Below are 21,005 nucleotides of genomic sequence, written 5' to 3' on the forward strand. Positions count from 1 at the left end.
GGGGTCCAGCCGGGCAGGGAAGGCCATTCTCGGCTAGGAGAGGTAGGCGCAACGAGGTACCTCGTACTTCCGGCTGAAAGGCCCCCTTGGGGCCCCCTTTGAAACGACCCAAGCAAAGCCCTCATTATTACGTAGTTGTACGTGTCAGATCCCCTGCCACCACCTGCCACCGACCTGCTTACGGCCCGTCTTCTCATTCATTTATTGGCTCTCCAGTTGTATCTTGACTCTCCCCCAAGCCCATCCCGCACCGAAAAGGCCCATGCTCTTGCTCGGGTACTATACTCCATACGAGGTACTCTGCCAGCCTTCAGCCGAGGCACCGCCACAAGTTTGATCCGCTCCATCGACAATTGTGATCAATTGACTCAATACTAAAACTGCGTCTTCAGTGTGCCTGCTCCCTTCTTGTACCTGAACTTGCTCGGGACGCTCAGCCAGAGCCCTCCATCTCTTCCTCTGTGCCATTCGCGATCATGTCCTATCCAGCGGACAACTTGTACCTGAGATAAGGTGCACAGATTCCCTCGCATTGGTCAAAATCAAAATGATATCAGCCACACGTCGCTGGCTCAGGCGGCATCGCACTGGTATAGCCATCGGCGCAGGTGTTGTTGGCGCTACGTATCTGGCAGCCCAGTATGTCCTTGGAAAGATTAATGAAGCGCGAGAGCGCATGCAGATGGACAAGATCGCAAAGGAGAAGTGAGATAATACCATCTTCTTTCGCGGAATATCTACTAATCTCATCTTGCCCAGCATCCGTCGACGATTCGAGCAGAATCAGACAGATTGTACGATCACGGTCCTCGCGTTACTCCCTACCCTGACCGAGAACATTCTGGAGGATCTTCCGGTCGAACAATTGACTCATGAACTGCAACAGAAGAAGGCCGAAAGATTGGCACGTGCCTCAGGAGAAGGGAAATCCGAAGCCTCAAGTATGTATGACGGCGACACGGCAAGCATGTCAAGCTTCCAGACGGGGAGTTTTATACATGCCAGCCAGTTCCAAGGAGATGCGAGTCAGCCAACGGGGCCTCGCCGGACAAAGGCCCAACTTTGGAACGAATTGAAAGTGACTTCGATCACAAGAGCATTCACACTGATATACAGTCTGTCGCTCCTCATAATCCTCACACGAATACAATTGAACCTCTTGGGTCGACTAAACTACCTGTCGTCGGTCATTTCGTTGGCCCAGCCGCCACCACCCGAGAGAGCGGACTCGATCTCATTGGAGGATCATGACGACGGAAGCTCCGGCGCAGCGTTCGGAAACGACTTTGAAACCAATAGGAGATATCTAACATTTTCCTGGTTTCTGCTGCACAAGGGGTATGCAAAGATCATGTCAAAGGTCAGGGAAGCAGTGGAGGAAGTATTTGGGGGCATCTCTCCCAGTGAGGGAATCACCGCCGCTCGGCTCAGCGATTTGGTTCTTGATGTCCGAAAGCGCGTCGAGGGCGGTTCGGAACAGGAGAGATATGCCACCAGATGGCTAACCTATGTGTTACCACCCAAAGAGGAGGAAGAGACGGTGCTGATAGAGTCTGGGGTGGTCACTCCGCCTGCAACATCTCCCGGCTCTCACACTCAGGATCCGGAGAAGGGCGAACGTCAAGAACCCACAATGCATATCGATACGTCGACAGGGCCATTGCGGCAGCTTCTCGATGAGACTGCCGATCTGATTGACTCGCCGACATTCACGAGGATCCACACCCTGCTTCTCAATTCCATGTTCTCGCATCTGCTCGACACTCGGGTTATTGCCCAACTATATCCACAACCCAGGCAACACTCCCCATCTTCATCCATGTCTAGCGCGCAACAACCGCGCATTCAAGAGCTTGACTCTGCCGTCACAGTCGTGCCAGGAGAACCCCGCGTCAAGCTAGCCAACATTCTGGCGATTATAACACGCCAGGCACATGCGATCGGAAATGGGAACAACCCACCCAATGAATATGTATCTACGGCAGAAGCCGAGGTCAGGGAGCTCGAAGCTTTCGCAGCTGTCATCTATGCCAGCAACTTGGATCAGAGTCTGGAGGAGAACCGGCCAGATACTGGTGATAGCGGGTTGAAGGCGGCTGGCGGCGTCGGCGTAAGTGACGTCGGCGCCGAGCCGGTCGATGAATTGATCGAGAGCAAATTGGAAAGCGCATGGACAAAGGTCGCGGGTAGTTCAAGCTTCTCGTCGCGGTGATCGGCTTGGTGGGATTCGGTCTTGAATACCCTCGAGAGAGCCAGGATGGGAAAGCGAGTTCTGGGTTGGAGCGGCTATGGTGAGGGTCATGGTCTTGTTGAATGAAGAGGAATTTCTCTCAGCTTTTCTGGTGGTTACGAAAGTGAGACAGAAACTGATCTATACTACGACATGGTGAGCTACGTACTCTTAGAGAAAGCTCGAGGCTCGCAGCGTGGCCGATGGCCAAACTTTGGAAACCCTTGCATCCCACATGCATGGTATCCCAGGACTCCGCAATACAAAGCACAGAACACCAGCCCCAATGCCTGCATTGCAGCCGGAAAGCCTTGCTTGTTTCACGCGCCGCTCCTTCGAGTGTGATTTGCTATTAAGTTGCTTATTTTAATACTCGTGTGTGGAATAAACCTGGTCGCGGAGTCTGATGGTTGCGCCGATTTGCCGACCACCAAAAATTGTTGACATCTTGCCTTTACTCGAATGTCAATGCGCAGGACAAGTGCGAGACACAAAAAAGCCGCATGCTCTACTCACGCTCTGCTCGATGACGAATGACGACGAGCCTGCGTACCAATATTCCTAGTACTACTATGGCTTTGACGTTACCTTGAGACTTGTTGTCTTCTTCCAAAAGGTCTGAGGTCCCAAAGGAGCCCGCATTCGTGTTTCCTCGTCTTGCGTCTGAAGCCTCCTCTCTTTGGGGAGGGGCGCATGAAGTCGCGGTCACCATGGAACGACCTATTGGGATGGGCGGTCACTTCAACAATGTATTCAAAGACGACAAGTTCCTACAATGGCGTCTGGTGCCCTTCATCTTGGTCTGGGCGGCCTTTGCGGTCTTGTTGCTGGTGTGTATTTCCTAAAATCCGCCTGGGTCTCACACCCCTCCTCTTGCGGCTTCCCAGCAATGTCCTCGACCTCCTGCTGACAATAGCGATTTCGCTCCGCGGTGTTTTAGATATGGATCTTCATTACCTTCATCGTCCCTCATCCACGAAAACCCCGCCTGTCCGAGAAGACATTCACAACGGTTGACAAGACGGGCGATGTGACAGACCCAGAACCGTTGCCGTGTTGGTACGATGCATCCCTACAAAAGTATGTCAAGGCGAAGCAAGAAGACCCAGACACAGAAATCGACGTGGAGAAGGAGATCGAACCCGCCGAGTTGTTCGTGACCCTGGTCATCCCGGCGTTCAACGAGGAGGATAGACTGACAGGGATGTTGGAGGAGGCCGTGAACTTTCTCGAGACAGAGTATGGCACATCTCCCACCACGTCCGGGGTGGACAAAGAAGCAGGACAAACACAGGCCAATGGTCCACGGCGCAGGAAAGCGAACGGCGGTGCTCCGCAATCTAAACAACAAGAGCCCCTTCGAGGCTGGGAAATCATCCTAGTCGACGACGGCTCGACAGACGACACCCTCCTCATCGTCCAGACCTTCTCTCGCAAACACATTCTCCATCCTCACCCCCGCCGTGACTCAGGCCCCTGGACTCATCGGTCTCCAATGGGTGTAAAAATCCCTCCAGGATCCATCCGCATGGTCTCGCTGGAAGAAAACCGCGGCAAGGGCGGCGCCGTGACACACGGCATGCGCCACGCCCGCGGGCGATACGTCGTTTTCGCGGACGCGGACGGGGCATCCAAGTTCTCCGACCTCGAGAAGTTGGTGAGGGCATGTCAAGAGGTCGAGGACGCCGAGGGCAGGGGCATCGCGGTTGGGTCGCGGGCGCACCTGGTCGACTCGGAAGTGGTGGTCAAGCGGTCGAAAGTGCGGAACTTCCTCATGCGCTGCTTCCACATGTTGCTCTGGCTCATGACACCACCGGCCACGGCGCGGATCAAGGACACACAGTGCGGCTTCAAGCTGTTTTCGCGCCCGGCGCTCCCGTACATCGTCCCGCACATGCACATGGAAGGGTGGATCTTCGACGTCGAGATGCTCATGCTAGCCGAGTTCGCAGACATCCCCGTGGCCGAGGTCGCAGTGGGCTGGAGAGAGGTGACGGGCAGCAAGTTGAATCTGGTCAGAGACTCCCTCGGCATGGCGTGGGGTCTTGCCATCTTGAGATTTTGCTGGGCCACCGGCATCTTTAGGCGGTGACTCACCCAGAGGAGAGAGGGGGGGGGGGGGGGCGTTTTGACGACTACATTGTTTACTCCTTTGATATCGGGACCGAGGTCTCTTTGGTTGGGATGGGAATACTTGCAAGTAAAGAAGAGTTTTGTCATGAGCGCAGGACATCACATTTTGCACCATTCGATCTTGTAAGGGGACGAATGTACATGAGAAATAGATAGGATCTTCAGTGGCACGGGCGGCTGTCATGAGGAAGCTAGCGTATCTATCAGCTATTGCTCAAACATGGATAGAAATAGAGCATGTTGAAGAGACGTGGACAACGACCGCAAAGAGGGAGGAGACACCTTCCTAGGCCGTTTTGTGCCTTGCAACGCCATTCACGTATGAGGGATTCTTGTTGAGCACGTCCTTCCATTTCTTCGCTATCTCCATGCCCTGCGCCAGTGTCCCGACACGCGCGTCGATCGCAAAGCCCTTGGCCTCTAGATCTCCCAGCTCATTCCACAAGTTGTCCAGAGGCAGGGTGAAGCACTCGATATACTCGCTCTCCTCCAGCTCAGGCTTGAGGTTCTCCTCTGCATTCCTGGGGTCGCGCATGTCCACCTCGACAAAGATCATTTTTGTGTTTGTATTGCAGAACCCCGGGTCATTGAACATCAGAATACCCTCGGCGGCTTTGGCATCCGAGGGGATGGTGGCGATGTAGCCCGTTTCTTCTTTCAGCTCGCGGATGGCGGCTTGCGTGGGCGACTCTCCCGCGTCGATGAGGCCCGACGGCACTTCGATGGTGACTTTGTCGACCGCGGGACGGAATTGTTTCTGGAGGAGCAGGGAGGGGCCCTTTGAGGATTTGGGGTCGTTGAGAATGGCGACGACGCCGACGGCGTCGACTTCGGCGTCCTTGGGTCTTGTCTGCAGAGCTTGAGTCAACCTTTTTTCCCCCGTATCTTTTCTAACAGCAAAAAAACTCCGCGGGATTTTCAATTGACCTGTCGCTCCGCAGATTCCCAGAGCCTTTGCTTGCCCGCTGGGTCCTTGTACGTGATTTTCTTCAGGGTGATCCATTTCGCGTCATTGGTATTCTGGGCTCCTTTCAGCGATCAGCCACGCGGCTTTGTAATGGTGCTTGCTTGCGACCGAGAGATTTTCAATCCCCTTACCATCGGTTCAACAGAGAGGTTCTTGGCCATCGAAGGCGAGTGCGTAGACATTTTGCCCGCCATCTTTGGTGGATGGAGGCGACAGACGTCCAGTCCCAGTCTGTGACCGCCCTGTCGTATTAACAAAGCTAGACGAGTAGTCAACATGCCATTCCTGGAGAATAATGAAGAAGATGCGACCCGCACCCCGGTCTGCCAGTTTGTCGGAATAAGAGACATTGAGGGATGAAAGCCAACAATGACGTAGATGAACTACTCCGGATGCGGTAAGTTACCCAGCCCTCTCCCCCTTCTTGACCTCAGCCTTGCTGCAAGCCTGTCCACCCGGCCTCGTATTTTTGGGGATTCCATACAAGGTAGCTATACAACTGCATGAAGGCACCGACGACGACGGGAAGTTGTGTGGTAAATTGAAGATTGCTTTTCTTTGCGCTGCTGAATAATGCAGACGCCTTTGTCTAGAACTAACTATGTAGCTCGATCAATAGTCGACCTGTGACTGCATGATCGACCATTTCGTCCGCTCCGAGAGCCTTGCTTCGTTTCTTCTAGCCTCCGACAGAGGGATTGGATATGCCGTATGGCACACCCGACCAATGTTGTATCCTGCGCGGTACTCGAGTCACCTTACTCGGTGCACGAAAGCGACCTCTAAGCGACTAGCAAGAAAACCAACAATGTAGCATCACAAGCTGGCGCAGGTTTCTCCCACGCCTGGACCCCATCCATCAGAAAAGAACGACGTATCTTGGCACCAGCACTCCCACTGCCTGGACAGTCCTTGCTTGCACGTCTTGGTGACTGCATCGGCCGAACACTTGACATCTTTGTTGTTGCAAGTCATGACGCCGTCGCCAGAGCTACAACGAACGGATAACGTTAGCGACCTCTAGTCACATCACGGGGGCAAGGTGATGGGCCTGGTTTTCTTACCAAGTGCAGTGGTCCTCGCAATATCCACCAGTCACTCCAGAGCAGGTTGGGCTAGAGATGGACATGGAGCCTCCCTTGATCTTCTGGCATGCCGTGATACAGAAATCGTCCGCGTCATGGCCGTTGCTGGCGTTTGCCAAGGTGGAGACCAAGGCGAGAAATGCCACAGTCGCGATACCCTTCATCGTGAAGACGAGCAGGGAAAAGTATTTGTGACTAGATAATGGTGGTCAGCTCATGAATGTAGGGTGTCCCATGGACCATGGCGACTCACTGGTAGTGTTGGTCAGGTGGATAGCTATCCAAGTATCGACTAGCTAGTGAGTTGGCTGTGCAGTGTCAAGGGAAATGTAGAGACTGGACAAAGGGAAAAAAGTATTTGTACACAAAACATGGGGTGTCGCTACTGACAGAGGCAGCGAATTGTCACGCAAAAGGACCACGAATAGCCGTATCCGGTGACTGCGAGGTGCAACAGATCACACATAGAGAAGTGAACAAAGCATCACCGAATGCAGGTGCATGAAATAGGCTGGCCATTGTGAGGAGTGTGTATCCTAGGCCAGAGCATAAAAGTAGAGGGTGGAAATATGACCAAAGACAAAGGAACCAGTGGTTAGATCCCATCGTCTTTGTCCATCTTCCAACAGTAAGCTTGCCAGTGGTTTTTCTGACGTGTGGCAAGGACAGTAAGAACCGCCATGTCTTGTATCTTGGCCGGGTATGTGGGTGACAATCATCATGGGTGTGTGGAGATATAAGCACATCTGTCTTCACTGCACACGGGCGTTCTGCGGAAAACCTTACAGCCCTTTCGAGAGTCGAGAAGTGTAACACAGGGTGTCAGCGGTCCCTCGACAGTATCTACACATATTATGATCTTGAATAAAAAGATCTAAAAGAGGCAAAGGCATGGAGAGGTTTTCAAGATGGAGAAACAGTGTAATTCTAAACGAGTTGACAAAGGGGGTTTATCCATCTCGCCTCTTTAGTCAGGTCTCATCACTCGCTTACCTCCTTAATATCACTTTGACCTAAGTATTCACATTGGTAGTCAAGGTAAATTCGTGTAGATCGCGGCAGGCAAGGTCATTAGGAGGGAAGGTACCGAAAAGACCTTCCCAGAGTCAACAACTACCTCTCGTCGGACCTTTGTCTCTTCTCTACTCTTCTCCCTTCTCACCTTTCGATCTTCTTCCCCTCAGGTGAATCCAGTGGTCTTTGACGATTATAAGACTATAAAACTCCGGCTACACTCTCGCACCCTCGGTTCCGTGTTCATCTAATATCATACCTCGCGTGGTCAAGCACGGAGCGCGCACGCCTACGGCGAAGGAGGATGCACTACGTACCGCCACCGACGACCGTCGTTGACGCTGATGTCGTGCGTCGCCGGTAAGCACCCATGATATATTTGTATAGGGCGCCGACCGTCTCTGGCAGCATCACTCAATGGCGTCTTTCTGGTGCCTATACTCATCGATGGTCATGGCATGAAGGAGGACGTCTAAACAAGCAAAATCCAAGAGACTTGGTGGTAGCTTTTGCTACTCACGGCGGACTGGTGACCAACCAATGGAAGAAGAAGGGCAGTGTCCAACCTCCAGATCGACCAGAGTCGATTCCATGGCACAAGGAGAAGATGAAGTGGAAGAGGCGCCCGAAGAGAAAAATGGGCATTCGTGCACGTGATCTCGGATAAACTACGGATGACCACCGCGATAAAGGTGAATTTGCTCCCTGATTCACTCTTACTGTTGACCGCGTCTTGTTCTTGAGATTGGTAAATCTCGTCTTCGAGAGTGTGGTTGACAGGGACGGTTTCAAGGGAATTGGCCCATTCGCAGGCTCGGACGGCGTCGAGAAAACTGAGGAGTCCTAATTCGCGGGCTATTGAGGAGGGATACGACTCGGGACCCCGCCATTCACTGCTATAGACACAGCAGTTCGCATTGACGTGTCCCACCTTCGCAAAGAGGAGCGACTGGCTGCGTGATGGACGCTCGAGATAGCAACGTGTCGTCACTCATGTGCTGGATACGGCCTCCATGACAGCCTCAATTTGGGAGCCCGGGAAGAGCTCGAGCAATAGGATCTCACCATCGATAGATTTGACGCCCTCGGTCGCCTCAAGGACCTATCCGGCACCAGACAGAGTCACAAACTCTACATACCTGATAACGAGCACCGCCCCATCACCATCGCCCATCGCCATCGCCCATGTACCACCCTAGGCGTCCCACACATGATGGTCGTACTCCAGCCCCATCTTCTCCAGCTGCACAGCGATCCTGTTCTTGATCGTTCTCACCTCACCTCCTCCGAATCCTCCGCAAATTTAGTCCTCACAAGTCTCAGGTTGGCCCAAAACTGCTCCAATCTTGCCCTGTCATTCTGCGCATTGGCCCCTGATCGCTCAAAATGCCCACCATACATGATTGCCTCTTGCATCTCGATCTCCTCCTTTGATAGGTCTCTCAACCCCATAGTCGTGTTATTCTCCATTTGCCACACGGTCAGCTCATTGATGACTTGTTGATCGGAATAGCTGAGTTGTCGAGGTAGAGGCCAGGGAACGACTCTCATCTTCATGCGATCTCGCCGACGACGGTGATTCAGTGTGCCTTTGCTGGGTCGATTCTTGCCAGGACCAGGATTGGGGAGCATGCGATCGATGAAATCTTGGTGACAGATGTCTGGGTCCAAACGGCAAATGGCCTCCATTTCCCACCCCTCGATTTCTGTGCTGATCTGTCCAGGCATAACGTTGGAGAATTTCAAAGGGCGATCGAACGCATTCAAAAGCACCCGGCCATAGTTGTCCAGCTGAGGACGGAATTCCAGAGGTGCCTTCTTGCGGCGATTATTGGTGGGAGTATACGCCAATTCCCCAAGCGGATACAACACGAAGAGAATCTCTGGACGACCAACGCGTCTCCCGGCTTGCCAATGGCGGTATTGCACTCGGCGGATGGTGACGTCCTCGCCGGTCTGAAGCCAATCCGCGTTCACGGCACACAGAAAGTGTATCTCATCGATTCTGATGTACTTTTCGCCGTGGACGGTCACGACGTCAACTGCATAGCGAAGACGGGTGTATGCGTCGGCTCGCTTGACCCAAATGATTGGTGGCAACACTGGGATGTGGTTAAGTTGATACGTGGCCTGCTGCACCTGGTCTTCTTCTGCCTCTCGTCGTTCGATTTCTTTTATTTCTCCTATACCGGATCCATGTTGATAGCGCGGAGGTGCAGGAACCATAGCCAAATTGCCATTTTGCGGTGTCACCGGTGCCTGGAACCGAGGGTCGTCACCTTGGTGAAGGCGAAAGCGTGCTGGTTGAGGAACAACTTCTTTGGCTTCGACATCAAGATCTGCCACGTTCAATCAGCAAAAAACACGCAATCAAAAGAGGGAGAACCACCTTCATCTGGAAATTTCGTGCGCTCATACGACTCTTCATACCGGCCAACTCGCAGGTGCACGTCGTCTAAATGCAAATTCGTGTTTGAGTTTGGAAACACTGCTCTGGCATAACCACGGTTGTCAATGACCAATTCAGGACCATGTGGTTCTCGAATGGAGCGAGGCTTCTTTGGCGGTGAGGAAGATGCACGAGGCAAGACCGTTCTAGCACGTCCACGGCGATCGATGTCCAGAGTCGCGGTGTCCATGTCTGGGACAAAGAGTCGTGTCAAGGTGTGGTTGTTGTTGTGATCGTAAGGCTTGAACTAGGTAAGTGGTGCAGCGAGCACAGGATACGGATCGTCCAGTCTTTCGTGTTCAAGCAGCAGCCTCAAACGAGACGGTCGAAGAACCTGAGTCGTTAACAGGTTCGTTGCGCAAGTTTGGATTTGAATCTGGAACTGGATCTGTCATGGAATGACTTCTTTCTCAACGGGGACGACGATGCAACAAGTGACACGCTGTGAGTGGCGCTTGGAGACGAAATCTGTTTGTGAAAGGCCTGGTCTTTCCTTTCTTTGTGCATTCATCGCCGTGAACCGACGACGTCGATGTGGGTTCACGCTGCCAAACTGGACATAGGGTCAACAACTTTGGCGGGGGACTTTGGATCGCCGCGACGACAACGACAACAAACGATGCGTCGTGTTTGAAGCGCAACCAGAACCGCCGTGGAGCTATTCTCTTGCCTAGGCATTCATTTGATGAAGAAAGATCTTCTATATCTCTTTATACAACGGGACTGAACTCAACACCCTCGACTCGACGGCGAATAACACCCCCCTCGAAAGACCCTCTTTCCTACCCATCGAGTGACATTTTCCTCTTTTCCCGAAATTGAGCCATGGGTTTAACCGATCATTCACTTGAGACATGGAAAGCGCTCTGCCCTGACGAAGCATACAGGCGTTTGTTTCCGCCACCTAGTTCCGCTCTTGTTACGTGGAAGACGTGAAGGAAAGCGGGGGAAAGGCGACAAAAGTGTACTTTATTCACTGTATATCGTGGGATGACGACGACGACGACGACGACGACGGTGACAGTGTCGCCGCCGGGCGCTTCCCTCAATGCTAAGATCGAGATCGAGAAGGCTCTATACATGGAACACGGCAAGGAAGACAAGACAAGAGAGCCACCAGAGTCCTCTTGTCCCCATCACCACCACCCCAGAGATCATGTTTTATTCCAGATCTCCAGATAGAGGTGCCGCCTTTACGGGCAAGAATCAAAGGAGACTTTCCTGGCTCAATGAGGCATTGGGGCCCGCGGGCTCCCCAGCACCTACGAACCAGAGAGCTTTAGGTTGCGCACTCTATGTCACTGGCTCGATCAATCGACGGACGAGGCTTTACCCAGTGACGGCGTCTACGAATATACCACGCGCATGAGCGACCGAGCGACTGCGAGAGGGAAGGGAAGGAGAGATAGAGAGAAATTTGTGACAGCAACATTGTTGAACCGGTCGCCATTACCAGTACGGAGGACAGGAGACACACATGAAAAGTGACAGCTCTCGGCGGGAGGACAACAAATTGTCCATTCAGACCAAAAAACTTCCGGATATAGCGATCACTTGCGCAGAAATCGAGGACGTGCATAGAAAATAGTCTTTCAACCTGATTATTGTATTATATCCTCCACTGCCCCTATGAGGTCGTGCAGAGGGTGGCTAGGCCTGAACAACTTGAAAGCAGGAGAGGGTCAACTTCCAGCAAAGGCACAGCACAACGGGTTCAGATGTGCAAATCAGATTAATCTGGAAAAGACGCTTTTGTTGGGTGTTTTCGTTCCCATTCATCCAATCATCTGACAAGACATTATTATTTTATGTTTTAAAATACCCACGATACACACTTTTGGCCCGGCAAGCGATTCAAAAATTGTGCGAAGGCGATAGATGGCCTGGTCGGTATGGCACTCTACCCTCTAGGCGTTGATGGAGAGGAACCTCTCGATCCGCGCCGCGATAGCCTCCCTGGCCACCTTGCGGCTGCGCAGGAGTAGGATTTTGTCCGGGTAACTCATAGGACTCCTGAGCCGATGGTGCTGACGGCGCTGATGGTGCCGAAGGTGCTGACGGCTGTCCGGACCAATATCCATCGTGACCCATATTGGCGTGTTGGTAGCTTTGGTGTGACATGGGGTTGGAGATTTGGTCATCTGGCAGTTGGTGAATGTTTCTCTGGTCCTCAGGGAGTTCATTGAGATTCGTAAAGTACGCAGCTCCGGGCACATTCGGTCCGGGAGGGTATGGGCCCCCCGGTTGAGGTTGATTGTTCCCCTGTGAATACTCGCTCTGGTCCGAGACAGACATGTGGGTAGGGTCTTGGTTGGGTGGCGGCGAGCTAGAACCTCGATACCGGAAAGGTACCACTCCAGGCGGAAGAAGTCGGTCTGGAGAACGAGGTGGTGGAGAAGGAGCTGGAGGAGATGGTAGTTCTGAACGCGTGTCGGAGCGGTTGGAGGTATCACGGTAACCCGAAGACATTGCGGCCATAGCTCCCATCCCTGCAGTTCCGCCTCCTGCTATGCCGAGCCCTGTCATGCTAGGTAAGGTACCATCCGAATACCTGTCATGAGAGTAGGAATTTCGTTTCCTCCGTCGCCTCATGTACCAACTGTACCAGCCGCCAAATATAGCGGCTGCTAGCACAAGAACACCGACACCGGCCCCTATGCCAGCTTTGGCACCTGTTGATAAGCCTGACCCGCCGCCTCCACCGTCGTTCGCTGGAAGGAGGGTTGGGGCGCTGCTGCCGGGAGTGCTTGTAAAGGTTGCTGGTGCGACGAGGGTTGTGGCAGGGTTGGTCACTATCACGACGGATGTGAGGGTGGTGTAGCCTGGTTGGCCATCTTGGGTAGTCGGGAGGACTTGAGTAACATACGATGTGGAAGTCGAATAGGAAATTGAGGTGCTGGAGGTGGTTATCACGACTGGCGGTTCAGTTGTGCTTGATTCGGACGAAGTGCTAGAGGTTGATGGTGTGGTCGTGGACGATTCTGAGGTTGTTGAGGGGGTGGTAGATGTAGAGGATGAAGTAGTGGATGGAGGTGGAGTTGTAGTGGTTGTCGAGATAGTGGTACTTGTGGTTGTTGGAGAGGGAGAAGAGGAAGTTGTGGCTAGTATAGCACCCAAGATTAGGAGGAGATCTCTCAAGTAATACGCTAATGGACACGATGGTGGACGATACGAAACAAACAAACAAACAAGACTCACTAGTAGTACTTGGAATTTCAGAAGTGGTAGTCGTAGTGCTGGGGGAGGGAGAAGGCGTCGTTGACGACGTCGTTGGAAGTGGAGAGGAAGAGGTTGTGGTAGGGGAAGAGGTGCTGGGGATAGAAGAGGTAGCTATAGTTGAGGGGGAGGTATAAGCGGACGTCGAGGAGCCAGAGGAAGTAGATACTAGGAGAGAAGAAGAGGGGATATCACTTGAGGTAGTAGAAGTGCTAGTAAAAGATGTAGAGGAGGGGACGCTTGAGGTACTGCTGCTAAGCTCTGTAGAAGGGGAAATACTTGTGCTGCTGCTGCTGTCGCTGCTGCTGCTGGTTGACGACGGGGAGGGGGTAATACTTGACGTGCTGCTACTTGTGGAAATGGTGGTTGAAGTAGAGCTGCTTGTTGGAGGCAGCGTGGAAGTAGTGGAAGAGTCTGTACTGGTTGGGATAGTGGAGGTGGACGACGACGATGTGAAGCTTGTGGTAGCTGCCACGAAGCAAATGTTACAAAAAAGCAAATCCGCAAGCGCGATAGATGCGAGGCTGAAGCGGGGGGAAGATCAAACAAGTGCAAAATGGCACTCATCAACTTACTGGGGGTGGTTGTAGTAAAAGAGGTAGTAGGGGAGGTCTCACTTGAAGATGTCGTCGTCGTCGTCGACGTAGGAGGGTCTGTCGTCGTCGACACAGTCGTCGAATCTGTCGTTGAAGTAGTGGTGTCGGTGGAAATGGTGCTCGTCACATCGCTCGTGGCAGAGCTCAGATCAGTCGAGTCGGTGGTGCTGGCCATGGCTGCACAAGGCACCGGTTGCGCCGCAGGATATGCGCTGCGACGACAATGATATCGTCAGGACGGCAGGCGGGGTAACCTGGTGCAAGGATAAGGCTGACGGAGCAAAAAGAGAGAAGAGGAAAAACCCTCAGGCAGAGAGCGGGACGGCGAGGTCTTGAAGCATCAAACCAAGAAATCCACCGGGGCAAGGTCTCAGTAGAGGTTGGCGGCTAGGACATTTGAAGACGAAGGGCCAGAGAGGTGTGAGAGTATCTGCAACGATCACGCCCGAAAGCACATGTAGTTGGTAGCCCTACCAGGGAAAGCGGGGTTCTTTTTTCAGCTCCCCATCGCAAGATACGAGACTATTGGGGCCGAGGAGGGTGTGATTCCGAGGATGGAGTGCCTGGAGCTGGCTGTTTGCACGGCTTCTGGCCGCATGTATCAGTGGCCGACATGCACGCAGGCAAGAACAAGCAAAACCGTCGGCAAGGCGTGGTTGTTCACAACCAATGGGACGGTGACGGAATGGAGGGATGGCGTAGTAAAAGCCCGAAACGGGCCAGTCTAAGGCTCATTGCGTTGACCTTGCAAAGAAGGCAGAGGCGAAAGCTTCGAGTCAGAAGGGACCCAGTACGAGCATATTAAGCGAGCCATGCGGGCCGTCAAACAGCTGCGATTGCTCGGGAGGACGGGTGCGATACGAGATCCTGTGATGGATCATGACGAGCTTGTTCAGCCCAGTGTCAGTCGCATGGAACAGTTGAAGGGGTCCCGTGAGCTGGATAATGGAGGAGGCTGGGGCGATTGAGGCTCTCAGGCAGCCAGGGACGAGGCACTGATGGGGAAACAAGAATGAATAACCTTGCAGCTGCAAGGGGAAGAAGAGTTTGGAGAAGAGGAAGAAGAGCAGATCGGCAGAACAGGAGCGGATACAGTAAGCGAAAAGAGTGGAGGAAGACGGCACAATAGCGGAAGGAAGGAGGAAGGAAGAAAGAGAAGAGAGAGAATCTTTTCCTCGTGCGTCTGAGACAATCACGTGGTGATGCGAGGGACAATAACTTGGAAGGTGCCAGGCTGGTGGCTGCCTAGCACGTACATGTCCCAGGACAGTAGGTACTCGATACTACCCACCAAGACCAGTGCCTACCTGGGTACCACTAGTGAATGCTATTATTACCTACAAATACTACCTAAGCGTTTTTGGTCTATACCGAGTACCTACCTAGTATTCCCTAGCACCTACTGTATCCTGCTGGCCGCTATCGCTATCGATAAGCCCCAGTCTCTCACCTTGTCCCCCTCGTACCCTCGCACCTTCGTACTAATAATGCTACTATACCAAGTACTCCCTGTTAAGTATTAGGTACCTACAATAGCACTAGGTACCTAGGGCTACCAGTGTTACCCTACCTATACCCATCTTCTCTAGGTACACGTTATGTCTACCTCATGCCTATGTAATAATGCTCACTGCATCCCTCACCACTTCCACCTCAACTTGTCCTCCCTTTCCCTTGAGAATCCCAGTGCCATCGGCGACCTCCGAGGACTGGGAACCACATTCTCCTTCCCACGATCCCTTCACGTGGCACCATTGAATCCACACGAGGTTGCTGTCTCCGACGTCATGTTGACTCATAAACCAATCGTCCAGAACGAGCCACGCATAAACTGTGTGTCCAGCTTACCAAACAAATGCCCAACAACCAACATCTGCAACTTTTCCCCTTCCAATCAGTCTTCACCGAAACTCGCACAACGTTTCCAAATAGTATTTCGTAGGTCGGACCATGATCTAGGTCAATTCTGGTTTCACGCACGTCTGCTGCTTCTCTTCTTAAGTTTTTGCTCTCCCTCGACTTCGAGACCGACATAAACGACAGTTCACAACCACACTTACTACACCCCATCCAATTCATGATCTTAGCCTTTCGCCGTCCAAGAACTTTCATCTTGCCCATCTCTCCCCGTCTCAATCAGGCTGCTCTATAATGCCAGCAGCCCAGGAATCCAGCGGGGCGACTCCCGTCGTCTGCGTCTTGTGCGTCGAGAAACACGATCTCCCCATGTGTGAAGCTCCTAGTAGGGTGACTAATAGGTTTCTTTAAGTTGTGCTTCTTCACCAGGAAAAGATCCCGTCCATCTCACGTCCGCACGAGAACTGGGGCAATCTCTTCATGAGGCCGGCTACCAGCTCGTCTATGGCGGAGGGACCATGGGCATAATGGGCGAATTGGCCAAAACGCTCGTCTCCCTCTCCGGTCCCAGTTCAGTCCACGGTATCATCCCCAGAGCATTGATCCGCTCAGAGAAGGACCCTTCTGTGCGCAGCGAAACCAGTCGCTTCGGAACGAGAAAGGCAGAGCGCACCATGTCCACGGAGGAATTACAACGCATCGACAGTACCGAAGATCCGGATAAACAAATTGTGCCCGAGTCCGAGTTTGGGAGAACCACCATCGTCCCGGACATGCACACTCGAAAACGGATGATGGCAAATTTAGTGCAAGCCGGTGCGCCTGGCTCAGGGTTTGTGGCACTGGCCGGAGGATATGGGACCATGGAGGAGGTCATGGAGATGGTTACATGGAATCAGTTGGGCATCCATCAGATCCCCATCATTCTCGTCAATATCAACGGTTACTGGAACGGCTTGTTAGACTGGGTCAAGACGGCGATAAGAGAAGGGTTCGTGGGAGAGGGCGCTGCTAATATCTTGGTCGAGGTCCAAAGCACGGATCAGGTCATCGAAGCCTTGCGTGGTTATCAGGTTGCACCTGGCAGGTATAAGCTGGATTGGTCATAGATGGGAAAATAGAGCACAGTGAAATTCTTCGATTCCACCCATTCTGCCCGGCCATTTCCTTGAGACGGTCTCGCATTGCCTTGTAGCAGCCTGCTACGCCAAACGCCGTGCAATATGCGTTCCTATCACTTGTTTTCCTACGAATCTGTTTCCATTGCGTCTCCGCCTTCAGTTGCCGTCGTCTCCACGCTCGCTTCAAGCAACGGCCCAACGTCCTGTCCGTCATAGAGCTTGAAGGCCTCCAGCTTCTTCCTACCATCTTTCTCGCCGATACCGATCACCGCCAAACTGGTGTTGTCCACTGTGAGCTCCTTGTCTTGCGCCAAAGACTCTTTCAATGCGAGCAACGCATGTTTGATCAACTCTTCACGGCCGCAGTCCGCAAACTTATCCAAGTGTCTCTCCAGGTACGTTCGAGCCATCTGACTCCTCGCTCCAATCGCACAAGCCAGCATCTCCTGCGTCATCCCTGACGGAGAGAACTCGAACAGGTGAGGTCCCAGCTCATCGACACCCGCCACCAACAGTCCCACGCCGTAGGGTCTCTTGCCATAGTGTTGCGTGTTGGTCTGAGCTCTGTCGCCAATCATATTCACAATGCGCTCGACGGGTATCGGACGGCCGTAGGTCATTTTTGAGGCGAGTGACTGTTGTTTCATGAAATTGGAAAGGACACGGGCGTCTGAGGCGAGACCGGCGAGGGCAACTCCTAGGTGGTCATCGACACCCACTATCTTTTTCTGGTACGAGGATAGTTCTTCGGCATTTCTCTATAGCCATTGTAAGCGGCGGATGTCTTGAGAACGAAGCTGTTTTGGATGCGGACCTTCAGAGCAGTGAGAACCACGTGCTTCTTACTGACGACCCCGACAACTACCGATCCCTGCTTGACGGCCTCTTGAGCATACTCGACCTGGAATATCCGGCCTTGAGGTGAACTGGAAATGAATCAGTATCTGAGGGTGTGGAGGGTGGTCAATAAGGAGCCTTACAAGGTGACGGAGTCGTTGTCATAGTTATTTCTAAACATCTTGATTGCACGTTAAGTAGATGAAAAGTACCGGAGCATAAACAGCAAAGGAGAGATCGGGTCGTGGGTGGTGGGTGTTGGAATTTAGAATAAAATCAATGAAGCCAGGCACTTGCAGACGCGCAAACTCCAGGTTCTCGCGATCGACTGCGGAGGAGCTTCGGCGCCCAGCCACAGGTTCCTTCGAAACATCCCTCACAAGTCGGTCGACCCTTCAACCACCGAACCAACAACCCATTTCTTTCATGAAACCCAATATACGACTCTTGCGATAACACTATTCAGCCCACTCTCGCTTCGCTCCGCCTCTTCTATCCTTCCGATCACTCGAACCCCAAGTCGCAGCGCTTGTAGTTGCGCAGGCATCAAGAAAACCAGATAAAGCGATCTACTCGATCTTGCTTTCCCCATGATCATGACGGCAGGGTTGAAAACGATTATTGCTCTCTCCTTTGTACGCCGCATGAGCTAGTATGATCCTATCCAGGGCGCGCGCAACTAACAAAGAGCCAGGTACTTGCCATCGGATTCCTCCTCGTCATCCTCTCCGCTGCGCTGTTCCATAACTTCCTCACCCTACTCGTCGTCGCAACTTATGTGTTAGCGCCCGTGCCGAACTGGGTGGCAGGACGATGTGCCAATGCAGACGACTTTATTGAGAGCAATTCCGGCGCCTGGATAGATCTGGGTCGCTTTGCCACAGGATTCCTCGTCCTTATGGGTATCGGTACGTTTACATAGCCGGAGGATATTGAGCGAGTACACTGACCAACACTTCACGACAGCCTTGCCGATCCTGCTCGCTCATTCTGCTCTCATTCAGATTCCGGCCATGGTTATGTCAATTGTCGGTGGTCTGCTGATATACGGCACCATCATCAGCTTCACCCAGTTTTTCAAGGAGGAGCAAGACTTTTAAAAAGCGCAGCGCAAACGCGGACTTTTGAGGATCTGGATGCATCTGCTAGGCGTCATGAATCTGGTTGGTCTAACAGATATTGCTCCGCAATGTTGGAGGTAAATATACGAGGTGGAAGTTGTTCTACGCAACGGATCACGCAAGCGAATTCTGGTATATTTGTATCAATGACAAGCTGTGGCTCGCCCACAAGGCTATTCCTAATGGGATTTACTGGTTATGCTATTCTTTCCTTCTCCGAGAAGTGGCCTTCACGATGTTCATGTGTCAATTGAGGACCAGGATCGAGCCCATGAGTTGCCGCGCATGTTTTGACCTCGTGCCCCTTCCATGTATCTCTGCAGCCTGCGGTCTTGAACTAAACTTCAGGCTCCATATTACTCCCGTCGTCAGTCATCGTCGTGCACTATCCTACTCGTAACTATTCTCGAACTAAGTCCAGACGTTCACGGGGTAGCTGGCGCTTACGAGTGTAGGGTGACGAGGCCAACCAGCTCTAGCACAAGGCTGCAACGTAGTGTGGTCGTCAGCGTCGACGAAGATATTCCGCACGTTCAGATCTGAATGAAGTAATACCGGGATTGCGGGGACGCGGACCCTCGGATCTTTCGACATTGCATCTAACAGTAGACGTCCTTCTTCAAGCACTTGGAGATCCGTGACAGGAGTTCCGAAGTAGGGTAGTCGACGCTTTAAGCTATAGTCATGTAGTAGGATTCTTAGACTTCCGGCATCGATCAGCCTATTACTCTAAGTCGATACCTCGGCCCTGATTAAGGGTTGATAGAGCCTCAATAAATATCGTACGTTAAGATATATATATATATAGGCCTATATTTAGCGGATGCGAACCAGAGGCGACGGCCTCTAACATTACAATCTAGTTGTCCAGCCATCGTCCCATTCGAGGATGTCTGTTATGGGGTATTCTCGAATGCCATTCCACTCTAAGTACGAGGTAGAGATCGAGCTGGCGCCGGGATAGAATCGGACCACTTATCGGCGACGGGCGTCAAGGCTGTAATGGGCCTGCTTAGTGCGTGGGATCGTTCCGGAGCCATCTACCTCCCACGGTCTTGCTGCCAAGAGGGTGATCCATGCTATCGCTGTAGAAAGATTGCCATTTCGTGCCTGTCCGTTGGCCCCTACGGCTTTCCTACTGGAACTGCCGCAATGAATGCTCTTACAGTAATGGGGCCAAGTGGCCATGTCCTAAGAAGGCAGGAAGGGTCATTCTGTTGTGACTGTTACCCTAACCCTATCGGGAAGGTTAGCCGAATAATTCCCACCGCGAGCTTGGTGGAAAAAGTCTCCGAGTGGTTGATGCTTCTCGGCTTCCAGCCGTGCCAGCCTGCGAATTACGATCATCGGCGGCCTTGCGACATTTAGATTCCCAGCTTTCGTCCGGACCAGGACATCTATTCTTCATTGCGTCCCTGCGAACCATTAGCGTCTACGAGAACGATATACAATTATCCCCATCGCACGGTCTCTACCTGTCGAAGCCTCCTCTGCTTACACCATGTCGACCTCACAGCGTCTGTTCCGCTTTTCGAAGCCTGCCTGGCTGAACAGCGCCAACACCAGAACCGCTGGTGTCTATATTGCCGGCGCTCTCGTATGTCTCGCTATACCTCTTGACTTTTGTCCCCTTGACCCCGAGGAACCTCACTAATAGAAAACCCCCGAACTTCCAGTTCTCTCTCGGCTTCTTCTTCTTCGTGGATGCCAGCGTCTTCTCCAAGTCTCCCCTCAACGGTAGCCACGTGCACATCAACTTTGTCGACTGGATCCCTCTGATCTGTTCGGCGCTGGGTATGCTCGTCATCAACTCGATCGAGAAATCCCGCCTGTCCGCGGACAGCTGGTCGTATAGCGGGAACGGGGTGGCCTGGAAAGCGCGCACCGTCTTGTTTCTGGGCTTTGCGCTCATGGCCGGCGGCCTGGCCGGGAGTGTCACGGTCATGGTGCTCAAGTACCTTTTCAAGGACTATGCCTTGCAGACGGTGTACATGGGAGTGGCCAATGTGGTGGCCAATGGGTTGGTCATGCTGAGCTCGGTGGTTCTTTGGGTCAGTCAGAATATGGAGGATGATTATACATATACACTGCAGCTGTGAGAACTGCTATGCTGGCGCGAGGGAGAAGAACAGGGTGCTATAGCGCTGTTTCTCACACGCGCGCTATCGGAAAGCTACAGGTACACATGCTAAGGCTAAGAGGCATATGAAGGCAAGCCATGGTAGCGCAGCTCTCAAAGGCGCACACAGTATCATTTCAGCGGCAATGAGGCGTATCCACAGCATGGCGGTCACGGGTCAACGTCTGTACTTGTATTGATCAAAATGAAACATTTCATTTCATTCGTTATATTTCTGTTCGGTTCCGGCCCGGAAGAAG

The 21,005-nt window shown here is 52.6% G+C and overlaps 9 protein-coding genes across 9 annotated transcripts; 5 read left to right on the plus strand and 4 right to left on the minus strand.

Moving 5' to 3' along the window:
- Window positions 1-547: 547 nt before the first annotated feature.
- Window positions 548-2,212, plus strand: Z517_10334 (uncharacterized protein; the record flags this gene model as incomplete). Its single annotated transcript, XM_013423946.1, has 2 exons — window positions 548-705; window positions 760-2,212. 2 exons carry the CDS (start codon window positions 548-550, stop codon window positions 2,210-2,212), a joined length of 1,611 nt encoding a protein of 536 aa, XP_013279400.1.
- A 728-nt stretch (window positions 2,213-2,940) lies between these two features.
- Z517_10335 (uncharacterized protein) lies at window positions 2,941-4,322 on the plus strand (the record flags this gene model as incomplete). The annotated part of the gene is made up of 2 exons (XM_013423947.1): window positions 2,941-3,060; window positions 3,171-4,322. The coding sequence occupies 2 exons, from the start codon at window positions 2,941-2,943 to the stop codon at window positions 4,320-4,322; spliced, it is 1,272 nt and encodes a 423-aa protein (XP_013279401.1).
- A 327-nt stretch (window positions 4,323-4,649) lies between these two features.
- On the minus strand, window positions 4,650-5,524 carry Z517_10336 (uncharacterized protein; the record flags this gene model as incomplete). Its single annotated transcript, XM_013423948.1, has 3 exons — window positions 4,650-5,213; window positions 5,291-5,383; window positions 5,462-5,524. 3 exons carry the CDS (start codon window positions 5,522-5,524, stop codon window positions 4,650-4,652), a joined length of 720 nt encoding a protein of 239 aa, XP_013279402.1.
- A 3,177-nt stretch (window positions 5,525-8,701) lies between these two features.
- On the minus strand, window positions 8,702-10,068 carry Z517_10337 (uncharacterized protein; the record flags this gene model as incomplete). The annotated part of the gene is made up of 2 exons (XM_013423949.1): window positions 8,702-9,768; window positions 9,819-10,068. 2 exons carry the CDS (start codon window positions 10,066-10,068, stop codon window positions 8,702-8,704), a joined length of 1,317 nt encoding a protein of 438 aa, XP_013279403.1.
- A 1,664-nt stretch (window positions 10,069-11,732) lies between these two features.
- Window positions 11,733-13,865, minus strand: Z517_10338 (uncharacterized protein; the record flags this gene model as incomplete). Its single annotated transcript, XM_013423950.1, has 2 exons — window positions 11,733-12,979; window positions 13,670-13,865. 2 exons carry the CDS (start codon window positions 13,863-13,865, stop codon window positions 11,733-11,735), a joined length of 1,443 nt encoding a protein of 480 aa, XP_013279404.1.
- A 1,976-nt stretch (window positions 13,866-15,841) lies between these two features.
- Window positions 15,842-16,656, plus strand: Z517_10339 (uncharacterized protein; the record flags this gene model as incomplete). Its single annotated transcript, XM_013423951.1, has 2 exons — window positions 15,842-15,891; window positions 15,960-16,656. The coding sequence occupies 2 exons, from the start codon at window positions 15,842-15,844 to the stop codon at window positions 16,654-16,656; spliced, it is 747 nt and encodes a 248-aa protein (XP_013279405.1).
- Window positions 16,657-16,793: 137 nt separating this feature from the next.
- On the minus strand, window positions 16,794-17,686 carry Z517_10340 (uncharacterized protein; the record flags this gene model as incomplete). The annotated part of the gene is made up of 3 exons (XM_013423952.1): window positions 16,794-17,426; window positions 17,483-17,594; window positions 17,649-17,686. The coding sequence occupies 3 exons, from the start codon at window positions 17,684-17,686 to the stop codon at window positions 16,794-16,796; spliced, it is 783 nt and encodes a 260-aa protein (XP_013279406.1).
- A 415-nt stretch (window positions 17,687-18,101) lies between these two features.
- Z517_10341 (uncharacterized protein) lies at window positions 18,102-18,605 on the plus strand (the record flags this gene model as incomplete). Its single annotated transcript, XM_013423953.1, has 3 exons — window positions 18,102-18,140; window positions 18,200-18,413; window positions 18,472-18,605. 3 exons carry the CDS (start codon window positions 18,102-18,104, stop codon window positions 18,603-18,605), a joined length of 387 nt encoding a protein of 128 aa, XP_013279407.1.
- Window positions 18,606-20,127: 1,522 nt separating this feature from the next.
- On the plus strand, window positions 20,128-20,725 carry Z517_10342 (uncharacterized protein; the record flags this gene model as incomplete). Its single annotated transcript, XM_013423954.1, has 2 exons — window positions 20,128-20,223; window positions 20,303-20,725. 2 exons carry the CDS (start codon window positions 20,128-20,130, stop codon window positions 20,723-20,725), a joined length of 519 nt encoding a protein of 172 aa, XP_013279408.1.
- Between the last annotated feature and the right edge of the window lie 280 nt (window positions 20,726-21,005).

Source organism: Fonsecaea pedrosoi, assembly GCF_000835455.1.
Source record: "Fonsecaea pedrosoi CBS 271.37 unplaced genomic scaffold supercont1.7, whole genome shotgun sequence".
In the NCBI taxonomy this organism is placed as follows: domain Eukaryota; kingdom Fungi; phylum Ascomycota; class Eurotiomycetes; order Chaetothyriales; family Herpotrichiellaceae; genus Fonsecaea; species Fonsecaea pedrosoi.